At 47.5% G+C, this 18217-nt stretch overlaps 2 protein-coding genes across 4 annotated transcripts in view; one reads left to right on the top strand and one right to left on the bottom strand.

Moving 5' to 3' along the window:
• The first annotated feature begins 339 nt into the window (after nucleotides 1-339).
• Nucleotides 340-2424, top strand: NKX6-2 (NK6 homeobox 2). The gene is made up of 3 exons (XM_074908496.1): nucleotides 340-910; nucleotides 1250-1422; nucleotides 2176-2424. The coding sequence occupies exons 1-3, from the start codon at nucleotides 496-498 to the stop codon at nucleotides 2422-2424; spliced, it is 837 nt and encodes a 278-aa protein (XP_074764597.1). The 5' UTR covers nucleotides 340-495.
• A 3067-nt stretch (nucleotides 2425-5491) lies between these two features.
• Nucleotides 5492-18217, bottom strand: part of INPP5A (inositol polyphosphate-5-phosphatase A) — a 245053-nt gene continuing 232327 nt past the window's right edge. Inside the window, exons 13-16 of one of the 3 annotated variants that reach the window (XM_074908024.1) lie at nucleotides 12878-12989; nucleotides 8513-8581; nucleotides 7165-7252; nucleotides 5492-7070 (exon numbers count right to left, since the gene is read on the bottom strand). In XM_074908024.1, the coding sequence (XP_074764125.1) occupies nucleotides 7172-7252; nucleotides 8513-8581; nucleotides 12878-12989 (262 nt within the window). In that variant the 3' untranslated portion in view covers nucleotides 5492-7070; nucleotides 7165-7171. The remainder of the gene's footprint in view (nucleotides 7071-7164; nucleotides 7253-8512; nucleotides 8582-12877; nucleotides 12990-18217) is intronic. The other 2 variants (XM_074908023.1, XM_074908025.1) reach the window with 2 other exon arrangements.

Below are 18217 nucleotides of genomic sequence, written 5' to 3'. Positions count from 1 at the left end.
GCCGCGGCGGCGGCGCGGGGAGGCGGCCGCCCAATGGGCGCGGGGCTCGCAGGTGCCCGCGCGGTTATCTGCGCCCCGGGGCGCGGCGCGCAGGGTCCCCCGCTGCCGCCGCCGGGACGCGCGGCCGAGGCGAGGCGCGGAGCCCGGCCCGGCCGCTCCCCGTCGCGCCGTACCGCGCCGTCCCCCCCCCCCCCCGCCCCGCCGGGGCCGCCCCGCCGGCGCGGGGCTCGGCTTCCCCGGGACTCCCGCCCCGCCGGTTCGCCACGCGGCCCCGACTTGGCGTTCCCCGCTGCGCAGCCTGGGGCTTGGCGGAGCGCGGCGGCGGAGCGCGGGGGCCGTTCCTCCTCCCGGCAAACTTCGGCACTTGCTGGCGGCGTTGGACCTGCGAGAGGAGGAGGGACCGTCCCGCCCGCGGCCGGCGCTCCCGGCGCGGGGCTGCAGCGGAGCGGCGGCCGGCGCGGAGGGAGAGGGGCCCGCGCTGGCGGATGAGCGCCAATGTTAGCGGTGGGGCAGATGGATGCTAATCGCCAGAGCGCGTTCGTCCTCGGCAGCACGCCGCTGGCCGCGCTGCACAACATGGCCGAGATGAAGACCTCCCTCTTCCCCTACACCCTGCAGAACCCCGCCGGCTTCAAGGCGCCGGCCCTGGGCGGACTCAACACGCAGCTGCCCCTGGGGACGCCGCACGGAATAAGCGACATCCTGGGGCGGCCCGTGGGCTCCGCCAGCAACCTGCTGGGCGGGCTGCCCCGCATCAACGGGCTGGCGGCCTCGGCGGGGATGTACTTCAACCCCGCCGCCGTCTCCCGCTACCCGAAGCCGCTGGCGGAGCTGCCGGGGCGGCCGCCCATCTTCTGGCCGGGAGTGGTGCAGGGCTCTCCCTGGAGGGACCCCCGCCTCGCCTGTCCCGGTAAGTGCGGCCGGATCCGGCGGGCAGCGCGGCCCGGGGAGCCCCCGCGGCCGGGGCCCGGCCCCCCCCCAGCCTCCCGGGGCGGGCGGTGGACGGGGCGGACGGCCCGGTGGAGGCCGCGGCGCGCTGAAGGCAAGGCCCGGGGCGGGGGCCGGGGCCGGTCACCCCGCGGCGCCGCGGAATGTCCCCGGACCGAATCCTGCTCTAGAGCCGCCGGCGGACCCCCGAAGCAGCCCCGCCGCAGCCCGCGCCCCCCTCCGCGCCGGGCGGAGGCCCGGTTCCGAGCGGGGATCGGCGCGGGCCCCGTCTCTGACGGGGCTGTTTCTCCTCCGCTTTCAGCTCAGACGGGGATGGTTTTGGACAAGGACGGCAAGAAGAAACACTCGCGGCCGACTTTCTCCGGGCAGCAGATTTTTGCTCTGGAGAAAACCTTCGAACAGACGAAATACTTGGCAGGACCGGAGAGAGCCCGCCTCGCCTACTCCTTAGGGATGACCGAGAGCCAAGTGAAGGTAGGTCCGCGGGCGCGCCGGGGCCGCGGGCCGGTAACGGGCTCTCCCGGCCGCTGCCTCCCGCTCGCTGCCGAGGCAGCGCCGGCGGGTTTTTTTTGTCAGGGACCATGAAAACCGTACAACCGCACAGGTTGTTGGTTTTTTTTTTTTTAAGTCAGTTACAATTTATATTACATTTGGATATTGGATAGATTTTTAGGCCAATTTCTGCGTAACTTATTTTGTGCTTCGAGTTTTTTGTGATGGAAATTATTTCAGAATAATAGGTATGTTAAAAAAAACCCCAAAGCAGACCCCAAACCGAACACACCCCCCCCCCCCCCCCGCAGGTAATTGCTTTCAACGGGTCACTTTTCAACGGAGATAGTGTCCTGCCATTGGCACACCCTCACCTTGCACAACCACTTAAATATTTTACCAAAGATTTTGGGCGCACCAGAGCGTTGAACCGCCCTGAGAGCCAACAGACGTATTTTTCTGGCCACCGTATTCCGTTTTCAACAGAGGACGGCTCGCGAAGCCGCCGCCTTTGCTGCCGCTCAGCTCCTGCTGGCGACCTCCCCGGAGGAGCCGGGCGGGTGGCCCGAGCGTGTCCCGGCAGCCCCCTCCCCGCTGCCGGCCTCGCCGGAGCCCCGCGCCGTGGGGAGGGCGGGGGGGGGGGGGCGGCCGCGGCCCGGTGCCGCCGTCGGGCGGGCAGGGGTTCGGGGCCGGGCGCGGCCGTGGGGCTGAGCCGTGCCCGGTGCCGGTGCCCAGGTCTGGTTCCAGAACAGACGGACCAAGTGGCGGAAGCGGCACGCGGCGGAGATGGCCTCGGCGAAGAAGAAGCACGACTCGGAGACGGAGAAGCTGAAGGAGAGCTCGGACAATGAGGACGATGACGAATACAACAAGCCCCTGGACCCCAACTCAGACGACGAAAAAATCACGAGGCTATTGAAAAAGCACAAATCTACGAACCTGTCCCTCGTCAGCCCCTGCAGCACCAGCTCGGACACCTTGTGAGGGCGCGGGCACCGGCAGCCGCGGCCCCGCGAGCCGCCCTGGTAGGCACCGCGGCGGCGATGAGTTGTAACTGGATGTTTAAAGTGGTGTGTTGTACAGCCTAAGATGTATGTGAAATGTATATATTTTTTACAGAATAAGTTATGAAATTATTTTCCTTCTCATCGATGTAAATTTCAGAGGAATTTTTCCAACTTGTTGGTTTTTGTTTTGTGTCCCTTTAAGGTTTGCCCCTCTTTCTTTTAGCCTTCTTGCCGATTTCCTGCTCCTAACAATCAGATTTTGTTACGTTTTGTATGGGTCGCCAAATCCAAGCTCAGCCACTTTGTATATAGTAAATTTCAGATTTTGTGATGTATATTTCTAGTGTAAAAACGGCTGTTTTCTTTCACTCCCTCCCTCTACTCAGTGTTTTTACGGTTTGATTTCTCCTGCCTCTGGCTTTTATGCTTAATAATATCAAAAGAGAAAACAACCCAAAAAAAGCACGAGAGAAAAACGGACACTTGATTTTACATTGGGATCAAATAATGTCTCCACACGGGTTGGAAAGACTTTGTATAAATCAATAAATTATTTAACAAGCTTCTCCTTTAGCGAGTTTCTTCCCGCATGACCCGTTTTCTGTCCCTGTCCGTGTTCTCCTCGGCTGCTGCCCCGCTCGCGAGCCGCAGGGGGCTTCGCCTCCGCTCCGCGGGGTCACCGTACCTGTTGTTGCAGGGTGATTTCTGGCTTTCGCCTCACGGACCCGAGGACCCCGGTTTTTAGGGCCGCTCCCGCGCGGCCCGCTGGCCAGGGACGATCGGCCGGCGCCTGCCCGCCCCGCCGGGCCGCAGTCTCGGGGCCCGCGGCCCTTGTCCGCAGCCGCGTACCGGCCCCCGCCGCTCCTTGGGGTGAGACGGAGGCGGCGGTCGGGGGCCGAGCCGGGAGAGCCGCGGGCAGGGGACGGCTGCCCCGGTGGCACGGCCGGGAGCCGGGCTCTGCCGCGCAGAACCCGCGGGCCTGAACCGCCCCCCACCCCCGGGAGAGGCGATGCAGGGGCTGAACTTGCAGCCCTGGGCCTGCCCCGTGCGGGGGCCGCGGCCGCGCCGGTTCTGCCGCCAAAAGCGTTTCGGTGGCCGCCGGTCCGGGGAGGGGGAGGCAGGGGCCGGGACACGTACCACCGCGCTGCCCGGACACCAAGCCGCTGCGAAAAACCCGAAGGCGACCCCGCAGAGCTGAGCGGTGGAGGTCTGCGAGCACCATCCCCCCGCCTCGCCGTCCTGCCGCGCTCCCGGGAAGCTCGTCCCGGCGGCCCTCGGTCCGCACCCACAGCCCCGGCGGCCCCGCACCCGCGGGCTGCGGTTACCACCTGCCCGTAACGAGACCCAGGTAATTACGCAGCTGTCGAGGGGCTTCGCAGCCGCCTCAGGCTTCGCTTTTCTCCTCTCGGGCATGTTCGGGCCTGGCGGGTGTAATCCCGCTCCGTTGTCCAGCCGCCTCTTCTCCCCGTTTTGGTTTTGAAGAGAACGAGACGTTCTTTCCGTTCCGTGTCTTGGCTACTTCTTCGCGGCCTCAGCAAACGCACCGGCCGCGCCGCGGGCCGGCCCCGCTCCGCTCCGCTCGCCCGGCACAGAGAAGCGGCGCGGCCGCGACACCCGGTGCCTCCCCTCCCGCAGCCGCCCTCCGCAGCGCCGGGCCGGGCCGGCGCCCCCGGGCTCCCCGCGCCGAGGGCGGATGCGGCCGGAGCGGCGGGGCCAGGCCGCGGGGAGCGGCGGCGGCCCCGGGCGGACCCTCCGCGCGCCCGCGGGGCCGGGGCCCGTGCCGCGCCCTTCCCCCGGTGCGCAGCTGCCGCGCATGTGGGGCCGCGGAGGCGCGGGACCCGCCGCCGCGCTGGCTCTGGCGCTCTCCGGCGGCCCCCGCCGCGCCGCGGGACGGGGCCGGGAGCCGGGACCCGCCGGGACCCGCCGGCCCGGCCCGGCCGGCCCGGGCAGCGCCTCGGCTGGGTCAGGCGAGGGAGCGGGCCCCGGCGGACTCTCGCTCCCTGGGAGCGGGGCTCGGCCAGACCTCGCTCGAGTCGTGCCGCGGTTACAGAGGGAGTAAATCAAGTTTCGAAATTAATCTTTGCCTCGGCTTTGGCCATACCGAGACAGGGCGCTGGGACCGCGGCGACGAACCGGAGCCGGTTCCCTGGCTCCTAAGGGAAAATGGCAGGATAAAAAAATACCCGCGCTTGAAAGTCGGATTATTCACACCTGCTCCTTTCCTTATTTCCTTAAATGAAACGTGCCCCAAGGAACTCGGCAATCTATACTCGGGGATGAGTGTCTTTTAATAGAACGCGGTGGCTTTCTGCCGCATCCGCGCAGCCGACACCGCGGGGCCGCTGCCGCCCGCCCCCCCCGCGCACGGCAGAGCCCGGCGGGGCCGGGCCGGGCCGGGGGGGCCGGGCGGGAGGTACCGGGCGGGAGCCGGGCCCCTCGCTGCCCCCCAGCGCTCTGGGGTGGGGGACCCGCCCGGGAGCACCCCCCGCCCCGCCCCGCCCCGGGATAACGCCTCTGGCTCTTGCTGCAACGCTAAAGCTGCGTTTTACGAATTTCTGCGGTTACATTTGAGACTCTTTCAACAAATTACCTTGTCGGGCCAGCGGTGTCACCAACGCCTCCGGCTGGATTCGGGCCGCTTACGGTCCGGCAGCTGTGGCTCTGGTGAGTCTGTCTAGAGATGAGGCTTCGGTCCGAGCTTGGAAAGGCATGCAGGTTTTTTTTCTAAAACCAGCGATAATCAGGAAGGAGTTTATGGTGGCGCGTTTACTGAACTGCTGGGGCCCGGCGTCTCACGAACAGCCCGTGAGGTTGTGTTCCTCCCTGTGCATAGCTCGGCAATACAAACTCCTACGCGGCTCTTCCCCGCTGCCCCGTGCTCTGGTTAACACCGGCACCGCCGTCTGTTACACGGGTCTTCATGGGAGAAACAACCCTGTTAACTGGCAGGCGATTAAAAGGTAACTCATTAATAAGAAATGCGACAATTTAATAATTTCCCGCTAATCCCCAATGCCAAAATTAAAGGCACAGACACAGCCATATTCACCATGATTAGTTTTATTGCTTGAGAACCAGAGTACTCATTTCTAAAGGCCTTCGAAGTTATCATGAGTTGAGTTCGCTTAAATAGAATTACTGTGTGGTTATAATGCAACATGGCACAATAACAATACAGAGCTGCAGACACCCTTTGGGCAACAGTACTTCATAAAAACCCAGACCGTACTGTTGAGGAAACACTCTGCAAGCGGACATCAAATCATTTTCAATGGTAGTGATTTATACCAAAATCAAGCATCAATCTAATGCCATCACGCAGTCCATGAACTCTGTAGTGTTCTAAATTAAATCAATAAAACATACATTTGTGTTTCATCAACAGACTCCCTAATCACCTTTTAATGTTGTATTTAGTGGTGGGAGAAAAATGTTCGTAACAGGATTATATTGTAGGCTGCACTGAGCTACTAACCAGGAAAATTTACAGTCCTTTTTTTCCTTTAGCACTGTATAAATACAGTCTGTGTCCAAGGCAGTTGCTACCTGAAGCAGACTATTACTTTCTTCTCCCATGTTGTTATTGTTTCCATATAGAATACTTGGCACCATAAAACAGTAACAAAAGACGGACAAAAACAGTTTACAAAATTCTGGAAAGTTACACCCAAACCTAGCTAAGAACTTCACATTCAATCCTTAATATTACATAGAAAGAAGGGATTATAGGAGTAGTAAAGTGAAACTGCTAATATATGTGCTATATAGTATGCTATATATCTGTATCCAGGATGGCACTGCTATATATTATTTATTATATAAATGTTGGTTGTTGATGTACACTGAACTAAACCTGCTAAGGCTCCAACACTAACTGCTGATATGGCACTCTCAAGCATTCATATTGGAAAGTATATTTAGCGTAAGTTTTGGTCAGGTTTATAAATTATTTATATATCTGTGTATATATACACATACATACATATATATACACACACATATATATGTATGTATAGAAAGCAGCTGCTGTGTGATTCAAAAACCATGTAACATGGCAGTATAGTAAATACCATGAGAAAAAATTATAAAAATGAAAAACAAAATACTAAAACTAAAACACAAACCATAAGCCTTGGTCAACAAAGAAAATACCATTTAAAACCATCAATATCTCTATCTATACAATCCAATGTACAAAACCCCAAAGTGGTAAAGATATAATGTTAGGCATGACACCTGTAAAAGTTTATAATATGCTGAAATAGCTTTTCCACATTGACAAACACTAAAAGTTGAAAGTTGTGAAATCTAAAATACATAACATCTCTGCTGTCTATTTAGAGTTTTGGCAACAGAATTGTGACATATATATAAAAAATAATTCCACATTTCTACTTGATGTCACATGAACATACAAGACAGTGAGGTATGTGAGGCTTTTCTCGAACAGAGTCCAGATGCTGAAGCATAGTGTACGATCAGCAGTCTAAAAATGTGGCACTCGGGACTTGATTTATCAATACAGTTGTTACGATTATGTATTTCAGTTTACTGCGTATTCCTTCCCTCCTTGCTACAGTGTGGTTTCACGGAAAATCTTCTCATTTCGTAGGCATCTTTTTCCTGTTGCAGAATTGGCATTTTTTTAAAAAGAAAAATAAACACAGGGGAAATGATGTAGAAAATATAAACGTAAAGGAAAAAAAATGATATTTACCACCACATCACTGCACGACACAACACTTGTGCACATTTGCAATAGGTTTACCTGCCCCAGCAGCTATTCGAAAGGACAGGAACACAGGCTGCAGCAAGTCAGGGAAAAATAGAAGTTACACATTTGAAATACAACCTTTTTTTTTTTTTTTTACAGTCAGTAGTAAACACAGCAAAAACTCCTCTATGACTGAAAACAAAATGATGCAATAATTTTTTTGATCAATCTAACTACAAAACGCACAAGAGAACTACCCCATCTCCTTACAGATCCCTGTTCCCATTGAAATCTAAGGGGAAGTTTGCCACTGATCTCTGTGGAGGAGGACTGGGTCCCACACACAGCTCCCTTTTATCACACAGTTTGCTCCACGCTAAAAAAATTCACATTAAGTACACTGGTGACAAAGGAAACAAAAATTACTGTTTCTGAACTGGCTGGCCTTCAGCTGCTGGCACACTGAACTTTTCATTTCGCTGGAGGAGTTGGTAAACATCTGTATTTTAAAATCTGACTTGGATGATTCTAGACCAAATCACTCTAGTGCATCCCTGAAGGTAACTAGAGGTGTATGTTTGTGAATCTGGATGTGGGTGTAGAGATGCACACCCCCATCATCCACCACTGAATTAGTGCCCAGGAGCCTCAGCGCCAGGACCGACACCTCACCACTGCCTTACAGTTTACATGTTCTTGCAGGTTTCCAGTTGAGCTTTTATATAGGTTTTATGTAGTTTTTATACAGGCTTTCAGAGGTTACCTCCTACTCCTCGATCAGCTTTTTTCACAGAAAGCAAATACTCAGTTTTGACACATTTCTAACTTGGCTTTCCGTCTGGTATCTTCAGCCAGAGAATATTGTTTGTAAAAATTCATGTTTTTTAATTCACTTTAACAACTGGTATTTATGTAATTCTAGTCCCTTTTTCTCACTTGTTGCTTAAAGATGGAACTGCCAATATGTTATTTTACTAATAAGCAGCTAGGCACCGACTTAACTGAAGCTATGTTTTGGAAACAATTTTGATAACCCAATGAAAATACTTTTGTTTTACAAGAACAGTCATATGTGTACAGACAGTTGCTCCTCCATTCTGTACAGTATCGTGCTTTCAGTGCAGCACACATCATCCTGTTCTTTATTTGATTTCATACCAGTATCTACTCTACTGGCTGATTTCAGTTCTAAAACATGTTTGAGGCTTTAAACTAAAAATAGGACAGAGGTATAGTTGACTTAAAAATAAAATTAACAGAAACTAGTGCATACATTCTCCTTCCTAATAAAAGAGACTTAGAAGATACAATACTAAAATGTTTACTTTACTCAAATGTTTAATTTAATTACCTTGTGATCCCCCATGCAGACATTTGGCCCAATGTGGTCATATATTACTATCTTCTCATCATTTTCTGACTAGTTGAAAAAAAAAAAAACAACACAACAAACCACTAGTCAGTTCAAGTATTCTCCAGATTACAGAAACAGAAATATGGAAATAATTTATGCAAGTAGTTCAAACCAGTTTCTGACGGAAGTGATATTAAAACATCTTTGCTTGGCTTCTCCACAGAAAGACCACGTAAGAATGAACTTTTATGTCCAGCACCACTTGCAGTAATTTCTGCAATTTGTCCACATAAAATAACTCATGAAATCACTGCATCTACTCCTTGCTTCTGAGACCTCAAGAAATGTTAGTGAGCAACACTGGGGTAGATGAAATGAATGACTCGGTTGTGATGAAGTGCAGCTAGCACATTTGGGCAGCCCTTTTTTAAGAACAACACACAATTTTTATTGAATTAGGTGAGATAGATGTTGTTCTTTGAAATAAATGCAATCCACATTGCCTTATAAGAGCATTTGATTTCATTATATAGGTGATTTTTAATATTCAGAGAATAATGAGCTGTTTACAGTTTTTGAGTATAATCTTTAACCATGTCTATCAGATACATTTCTTCATCTGAAATAAAGCATTAAGTGATTTTAAGAAAACCAGCAAATGAAAGCTGAAATTCCTCCAGTCTCCCATTATGAATTGCTTTCATTTTGTTCCGTGCTGAACTTTATCTTTATACACTGACTTCTTTAGCATTTGTAGCTTAATGAATAATAAAATGTAGTCATCTTCCTGCCATTTGCAATAAACGTGAGTTTGAGAATCTGTTTTGATTCTCTAGCACAGTACTTCAGGAATAAATACAAACACATTGCCATACAAGACAATTCCTTATTATGCTAAACAATTCCTATAAGCTAATTAAGTCTGCAGTCTGCACACTCTCAAGTCTCTAACACAATCATAGATGTGCTTTAAAGTAGTTGGCAATACTAATTTATTTTGTATGAAACACTCAAGACTTTCTCATCTGTAATCAGTCAAGTCTGACTGGGCAATAACTTTATATAAACAGTAGCATTTAGGACTATAAAGTTAAAACTGAATTATCTTTAATGCAGTAAGGAAGCTTAAGGTCAGATTTACTTTATAGCACGGTTGTCTGCCAAAAATATAAAAACATAACCTTCTGCATTGTATGCATGAGCACTTTCCAATATTTCAAGATCATAATGCCACTAGCATCGGAAGTGGGGATACATTCATCAAAAGCGACTTGATAATTTACAAAGGCAGCATAAAATTGTGGATTTTCAACTGCATAATCTTTAGACAGATAAACAAATTACAGCGGTGCACAAGCAGAAACAATATACACTTGGGTGAGCATTCATTACTTCATGCTATCAGGCATCAACACAGCTCCCTAGCAGTGGGCAACCTTTGGTGTTTTAGGGCTCAGGAAGCATAAAATAACATGATGGTGAGGTAACCGACCATGGCATGATAGATGATGTTGCATGAAAGCTGTTTACAGCCCCATGTCTGTACAATCTGTAATGCCTACTGGGTAGCAGAACACACTGTACAGTGTGGCAATTTGTGAGTACTACCCTTTCTTTACATAGGATTAAAATGCAGATTTACTGCAATTTTTGTTTGAAATAAAATATAGAATTGCTAAGGCAGAAAGGAAATTCTTTATCTGCCTGCAAGAAAAATTAATACAGCAAAATGATTACCTGCGTAAGAATACTCAATAGCTAGTTACAACCAGAAATGCTTTAAAAATTCATATACATTTATACTTTAAGGATTTGTTACAGTGTGATCAGTTAATCAAAATTTGCTTTTACTTTCTTCACAGTTCCTTTTAAAGCTTCAAAGCGTAAGTCTCTGCGGTGGAATAAATTCTCAGTATCACGGCAAACACTGCTTACTGTGTAGAACCACAAAAACCTGTAAGGTCATTTTGCCCTTTCTTCTATCACTTCAGCATTCTTTTCTACTGAATATTTTCATTAAGTTTTATGGGCCAGAATTACAGTTTGGTTTTGAGCTGGATAAGCTAACTCCTTTATTGGTGTAGACTCACTGAGTTAAACAACCATGCCAGTTTGGCCTCATCTATATCTGTAATTTTGCATAAGCATTTCTGGAGATGTCCCAAACTGCATGCGCATAATTTGCAAATGCAAAGCTGCAGAGTCAAAATTATATGCATTTTTAAAACGTAAGCTTTGAATGACTGTTGTGGTTTAACCCCAGCTGGCAACTAAGCACTACAGGGAGCATATACTGCAAAATTAACTCTATCCCAGCCAAAACCAGCACATTCATCCAGCTGACTGGGTTTCTGTTCCATGGAGACTAAGAATTGGGCCAAGTGACCTCACAGTTACAAATTTCTTTAATGCTCTAACTTTGTTTTCCTTTGTTTAGTTTTCTCCCATTATATCCAAGTTATACCCCCCTAGATAATCTGAAAGAATTCCTTTCCCTCTGTACTGTTTACACTCTTCAAGCCTTTGTGTACACTTCTATCTCCTTATTCATAGCTTAAAAAAAAATCTTCCCTCATTGGCCACTCTTTCCATGGTTTTAATCCTTTGTTCTTTAGGAATTTCATGGGCGCCAAGTACTATCTGTAATATTTTGGGTAAAGTCTCACTTTTTCATATGATATTTCTGTGTAAGAAGATCACATAACACTGATTTTGATATTACTATTTTACTATAGAGCCAGTATTTTTCTAAGCTTCACAGGTTTTTTTATTAGATACTGCAGTACATGCATTGTCTAAAATTTTGGGTGAAACTTCACGAGATCATGCAGATACTTCTACACACTGATATGTGTGAGGAAGTACATTGAAATGAAATTTGAGTAGCTATGGAAAAAATGTTCTCAGCCTTTCAGTGAGTTATATACTGCAAAGCAAACAGTGTAATCATGAGATAAATAACCCTGATGAGAGAGAGAAACAGGAGGTTATAAACTTCAGGAGAGCAAGTTTCAAGGGTTTCACTGATTTAAACAAGAAAAAAGCCGTGAAGCTGTAGAATTTATTTGCAAAGATTATTTTCCACAACTTACTCTGATTAAAGCATGTTAGTTATACAGGGACAGACAGACGGACGCGTGACTTTGGGCAATTTTGGGTTGGGTGAGTCTGTTCTGCATGAGACATTCCCAGGGGCTGGTCTGCAGGGGAACCTCAGCGCCGCCGTGCTGGGAAGTCACAGCACGGTTGCGCTGGCGTCGCGCTCAGGGCCACGGCTGGTGCAGCACCAACAATTCAGAGCAGAAAGGCTGGGGGAGTCCCCCTTGTACCTCCCACCGCCTTCCCGATCGGGCCCTCTTCCTTCAGAACAGCTGGTGGCCAGCGTGAACAGGACGGGTCTCCAGTTGCCACGAACAAGCCCAGGGGAGAGAACCGGGGCCGCGTGGGTTGGCCCGGGCCAGTGTTTCCAGGGAGAGGGGGAGAGCAGAGCAGTCTCCAGGAGAAAGCTAGAGAAAGGAAAGCTGCACAGCTCCTGAACTGTGTTTAGGTCATTCAACTTCGGACAGAACATCACCCAAGGTTACCTTACCTCTGTACACTAAAATCCCAAGAGGAACTAGATGTTCTAAAAATGTTGCACTGTTGTGTTTTTAAAGCTCTAATGGAATGTCTAAATTTAGGGACTTAATTGGTGTACTGAGTTAGGCCTGCCTGCTGGAGACTGCCTGCATTCAGGGGACAGAGATGGGAGATCTGGCCCATCAAACGTCTGGCATATTCTTGGGAAATCCAGTTCTCACCATCAGCAGCAGAGGGAACCTGAATCTACCATGCTCGTGGCTCAGGTACCTCAAGCTGTTGCTGCATGGGTTTTCCTTCCAGCGGGGTTACTCCGCAGGCAGCAGCCGCCCCTCGGTACTTCTGTCTGCAGCCATGCAGAATCCTTAGTACAGGCAGCACTGTTACCTACGTTACTGTGTAGTGGACTGGAGAGGGGGACTGATGGAGGGTTTTGGTTACCCATTTTTAAAGCAGGCACAGTTTCCCAGTGCTGTAAGTGCAGAAGCAGCAGAGAAGACGACAGGCAGCCGGTGTCGGCACCTCAGATACCCGAAGCAGTGTTTGTAAAGCTCCTGCTTTGGTAACTGCCAGCGTGTTAACTGGGATGAACCCACATCCTTGGGTGGAAGGCACCAGAGGAACAGCAGTTTGTTATGGCCACGGCACGCTGTCATCCCTGTGGCGAGTGTTTGCTACAGGCAACTGAGAATGCAAGGACAAGCAGAAGTCTTTCCACCCTGCCCACCTCTGCTGCAGACACACACAGGCGCGGGCCGTGGGTGGCTCCAGGGCTGTACTTACTTTCAGAATGAGCTCCTTGGCTGAGTGGGACATGAGGATTCTGTCGCACCACGCTGGACATCTCGTGTTCATGTACTGCTTCCCCTGGCTGGAGTCCTCGCTGTACGGGTAACTGCAAACGAATCGCAGTCAGAACCGTCAGCAACTCTCTGCAAAGCAGCCTGAAACTTCTGGCTCAAATGACCACACTAATGAAAAGTTTTAACTGGCAAAAAGCAGCTCTTTTAGATACCTCTCATACTTACCTTTCTTCTCTAATGTGCTCTTTCTCTTCTTGTATCTACAATCCTACCTTAGGCCAACATGTTAAGACACACAGTTTCACAGCTCTCACCTCCTACCTTGCGTTTTTGCATGAGAGTGTTTAGAGACAGCAAACTGTGAAAGCACGAAAATCAGTTCAACAACAACTCAAATACAGAGCAATAGTAGGCTGTTGGTTATGACTAGGGAAAAAGAATAGGCCGAAGATGAAAAAGGAAACCCAGGGAAAAAAAAAAAAGTTTCTTTCCTGGGATTTCTTCTGGGATTTCTTTGCAGGATTCTCTCACGGAGAGCTATCCAGGAATAACTGAACAGAAAACAAAGTTCAGAGCACTGGGATCCCTGCAGCTGTACCCAGACCCCACCTGTGTGGAGTCTCTAAGGCTGACAAAAAGGAAGATACGACAAGAAAGCAGGCTCTTCAGGGGATTTCTCCAGAACCAAGGAATTAGGAATGTGGTTCAAGGAAAATGACGCTGACTACGTAAGATTCTGCACTTTTAGATGAAATTGTGTTAACAGAATAACTTCTGGAATAGAAGCTGATTAAATGGTATTTATGCTGTGGGGGTCATTATAAATGTGCTATGGGATCTCCAGTGAATTCTGACTTAGCTCTGAAAGGCAACAGAAAGTGTTTATTTTATCCTACAGAACAGTCTAAAATAAGGCAACCCAACTTGCCTGTGTGAGCCCACAGGCTGAAATCATCTAAAGCACCTGAAGTGGCAACCTCTGGTTCAGCTGTCAGGAGGCTGAGGCCAAAGTTTTCCTCATTTTATTGAAATGTTCCCTCTCAGTAGTTGAGTATGATAGAACTTTGGATGTGATGATGTGACCGTGCTGTAAGGCCGGCTGTTTTCCCAGACATTTCTGAATGGCATAGGTAAGTAGCCAGAGAGGGGGTTTGGAGAAACCCAGAGGGTTTGTGACAGGTTCACAATTTCATGAATATTGGGCCTGAATGAAGTTTGTCTTTTGTTTAAAGACATTTGATAAATGTCTTTGAACAAAAACCATAAGGCTGGTGCATATTATCATTATCTACATATGAATGTGTGGGTGTATCTAAAATGACATTTGCATTTTATTCTGCTCATCACTGAATTCATAAAGGAAATACCGAAGTTTTCCTGATATGTGTGTTAAAATAAAATTTCTGGTATTGTAACAAAAGGGTTTGCATGCTTGAAGAGAAACTTATTTACCACCCTGCTTGGTGTGATACTCTGAAACGGAGACATACAGCTTTCTACCAAATGGGTTTACAAGCTACACTGCCATTAAAAAGATTAGCCATGGCAAACATCCAAGAGAAGCGTACTGAACGCATTGGAACAAACCAGTGATCTCAGTACCTTTTCCACCTCATCAAACCTAACAAGACTCATTTTCAAAACATATTATGAGAATTCAATTTGCTGCTTCACTGACATACAGAAGTACAGCTTATTTCTGAGTGTCTGTGAAGTATTTTGATGATGTAATACTATTGGTAGTAGAAGCTCTTTGTCTGCAATTTAAGGGTTGACTTTTTCTGGTAACCTCTTACTTTAGTTACTCAAGAACCCCACATAACTTAAGCAACCTCTCATGACATAAGGTATAAGAATCAATCATATTTCATATAATCTTTCCTTTTACAGCATTAACTGTATGGCTTTTAAAGTATGATGTTCTGTACCTGAAATAATCTGTTACTGCTATGTGTTAGAGCATGTCATTTGAGAGCCTATATTCTGCAAAATGGTATTTATCAATTTGCTTTATTGATCTTAACGTTTTCACAGGGTGAAAATTTCTGCCAATTTTTCAAGGTCTTTAGCACTGATCATCCAGTCAAGAAGTTACTGTAGTTTACAAATCTTTGACAAATCAGATTTCTAATGGCTGGGACAGAGATGAAAATAAATGCTGCAAAAGTAATCCAGACAAAATAACCTGTAGGTAATAATTTAATACAATAAAGTGGGGCAAGCTCTTCTTTTTATAAGGCAGCTTTGGGCCAGAGGCGTGGAGCACTCTGGCGGGCTGCACTCTAATGAGTTAAGGCTTCTCCCTCCCCACCACCGCCCCTTCGGCTTGTGCAAGTCTCACCCTCAGTGAACTGGCACAGACGTAATACAAAATCCTAACTACATAAACCCCCCCCAAAATAAGGGAAACCATTTGCTCTCCTCTTTCATGCTCTAGAAGGGTCACAAATACTTTGGAACAAGCAGTCGTCTTTTGTAGATGGGCTCAAAAAATGATCATAGATAGATGTGACTCAAAATTGCTGGGAGGGATTCTATTTTGGGACTTAACAGGTTTTGGGGACAAGATAGTTTAGTTTATTATATGCCATTTATCTTAAATAGATTTTTGCAAATAAAAGCAGAGGTTTCTGGAATAAGACTGTCACTGAAGACATTTTCATGAAACATACTGCTGAATGTTTACTGTTCCCATATAAAACTTTTCAGACAACATACACTCCAGGAGCTGTCTCCATCATCCTGTTCTGTAGTGAAACAGTGCAATGAAAAAAGTGCTACTGCTTCTGGAACTGAACCAACTTCTTGAGACCTCTGAAGCTTTCACTTGTTTGGGGCATTTCTAAGGGTGTTCTCGCCTGTGGATACTCGGGTGTCTTACACGATGTTACCTCGTTCAGATGTCTTCCCACCAGCTGATGGGATTTAAACTAGGCAACAGCAGCAACAGAGAGAGCAGACAGACAGATGCACAAGCATTTCAGGAAGCCAGGCTGATGATTCTGGTGCTGTCATATCAGAAAGATATTGCAAAAATCAAAGACACAGGACAAACGCCGAAAGCCTCAGAACTGCACTGAATTTCAGTCTTGAACACACCATCTGTCACCAGAACGCAGCCCTTGGGTGTGCTCCTGCAAACACTCGTCCCCTGAAGCTGGTGAACTTGGCCCCACTGCCATGAAGGCTGTAGAGTAACTAAGAGGAGAGCACCTCTCAGAAACACAGGACAGACAGACATGACGCTCATTTTGCTTCTTCCAATGCAGCAACTGCCCAGATAGCGCCAAGCCCAGGTGGTGCTCACGGAACTGGGAGATATTTCCACCGACTTCAAAGGGCTAACCCAGGCACAAGTGTGCTAACACACGCTTCTGTTTGACTAGGAGCTTTTTGTTCTCTCTAGAGTGGCTTCATGATTTACCTCCTCTTTTCCTTCCTTTCAACCCCACTTCTCACCTGCTTCTTTGAACTAAAGCATAAATAGTCTATTTTAAAGAATAATGTGAATTTAAATTTGTGTGCATGCAACAAGCAGAACTATTCTTGTAATACACACCTTCCAAAAGACATGAAGCAAAAGACTGTCTGCTATCAGGTACATTAAAATAACTTTGTTATGCTGACGTCTCCAGCCTCTTTTAACACACTCATTCCAGGCAAGTAAGGAACTCCTGAGGAACTCTTAGGGAATAATAAGTTATTAATTCAAAACTCAGTTAATAATGCTTGTTAACAAATTTTCTGATCCATGAATTGGCTTGATAAAAACAACTGCAGATCTGATAAAAATAATTTTAAGAACTCTACACCAAATAATCAAAAGTTAAAAATTCCAGTATTAATCTCCCAGAGGGTAAGCATCACATCACCTTCCTGTGCATGTGAACTAGTCTTGACCATCAGAACTTTGACCGTGGCAAAGAAAAAGGGAGAACCAGCTTGCACAGGTCCATGACTAGACAGGAAAGGATGTCTTTTTTTTTTTTTTTTTCTTTCAGTAGCCTTCTGCCTCAATCAAATCTATCTTGTGCAATGCACAGAAAACAGTGATCTCAAGAATGAATAGCAAGTGCTCATGTAAAAATGATGACGTAACAGATAAAGGCCTCTAGGTACCACTGAAATAGAAATGATAAATATATATAAAGCTAACACATAGAGCTGCTATAGATAAGACGGTACACACTTCCTAACTTTAGTATTCAGTACAGTTACTGACTTTTTTTTTTTTTTTTTTTTTTTTTTTACACACACTGTATTATGTATATTTAAAAACACAAATGGAGAAATGAGGATTTCCAGGTGGAACAACTTTTCTGCCCTGATTAAAACAGTGGCAAAGTTGAAATTTAGGACCTAAACCACTCGTGTGAGATGAGCAACCAATAGCAAAAATAGTCTGTTACTGTCTATGTGTATGCCAGCTGGTAGAGTTACACAAAATATACCTTGACTGTCTTTGCCTCTGGAGGATGGACAGGCAGGCAGTTCTGGAGCTGGAGCATCCGTGTGAGAGGCTTGTACGATTTATCTCCAGTTGTTCAGGATTTATTTTTTCTCAAGGTGTTCCTTCTAGATGCTTTTCCACCTTATTTCACAAACTTTTGTTTCAGTTCCACTCATTTTATTTAGCCAGGATTACTGTCTGGTGGGTTTTCTGAATAAAACTTCCAGAAGGTACTAATTAAAGCAACATCATTAATATACACTCAATGTTGTCAAAATTTAACCAAACACTTTGAGGAATTGTTAACTAACTCTGTTAATAAGGAGTAGGCTGTCCAGTGAGCACTACATTTAATAAGGATGAGAGCTACTTGGCAACTCTTTGGGGAAAATAAACCATTAAGAGCGTCAGTAATATTACTGCACTGCTGCTGTTGACAGGTATTGTCAAAGATGATTGGACACCTTTACAAAAATACTTACTGCAGGGTGAAAAGTCTTCTGACATCATAAACCATCCTGTCAGCAGTGTCTTAACTCGAAGCACAAGCCAACAATACTGTGTATATAAATGTCTCCTTAACTGGCATTTCCAGTCAGGAAAAATGCTCCTAATGAACTCTTCTCTTGTGTAAGGATGGATAAAATGTGTTACTGAGATGGGTGAAATGTACTTTCTAACAGGAAACAATTAATTCCCTTTGGAGTGTCATTACCTGTAAAAGCTGTCTGCCGCCCTGCTCGGCTTCCCAGCTCACTTCTGCCCAGTGAACACGCCCTGCTGCCAACGCCTTCTGGTGCTGCTTTAGGGATTCTGCTCTCTGTGGTCAAGACATTCCCAGCAGTGTTGTACCAAGTGTGACAACATCCA

The sequence above is a fragment of the Athene noctua genome, chromosome 5 (assembly GCF_965140245.1).
Source record: "Athene noctua chromosome 5, bAthNoc1.hap1.1, whole genome shotgun sequence".
Taxonomy (NCBI): Eukaryota; Metazoa; Chordata; class Aves; order Strigiformes; family Strigidae; genus Athene; species Athene noctua.
The sequence above is the reverse complement of the archived record's forward strand: the minus strand, read 5'-3'. Positions and strand labels throughout refer to the sequence as shown.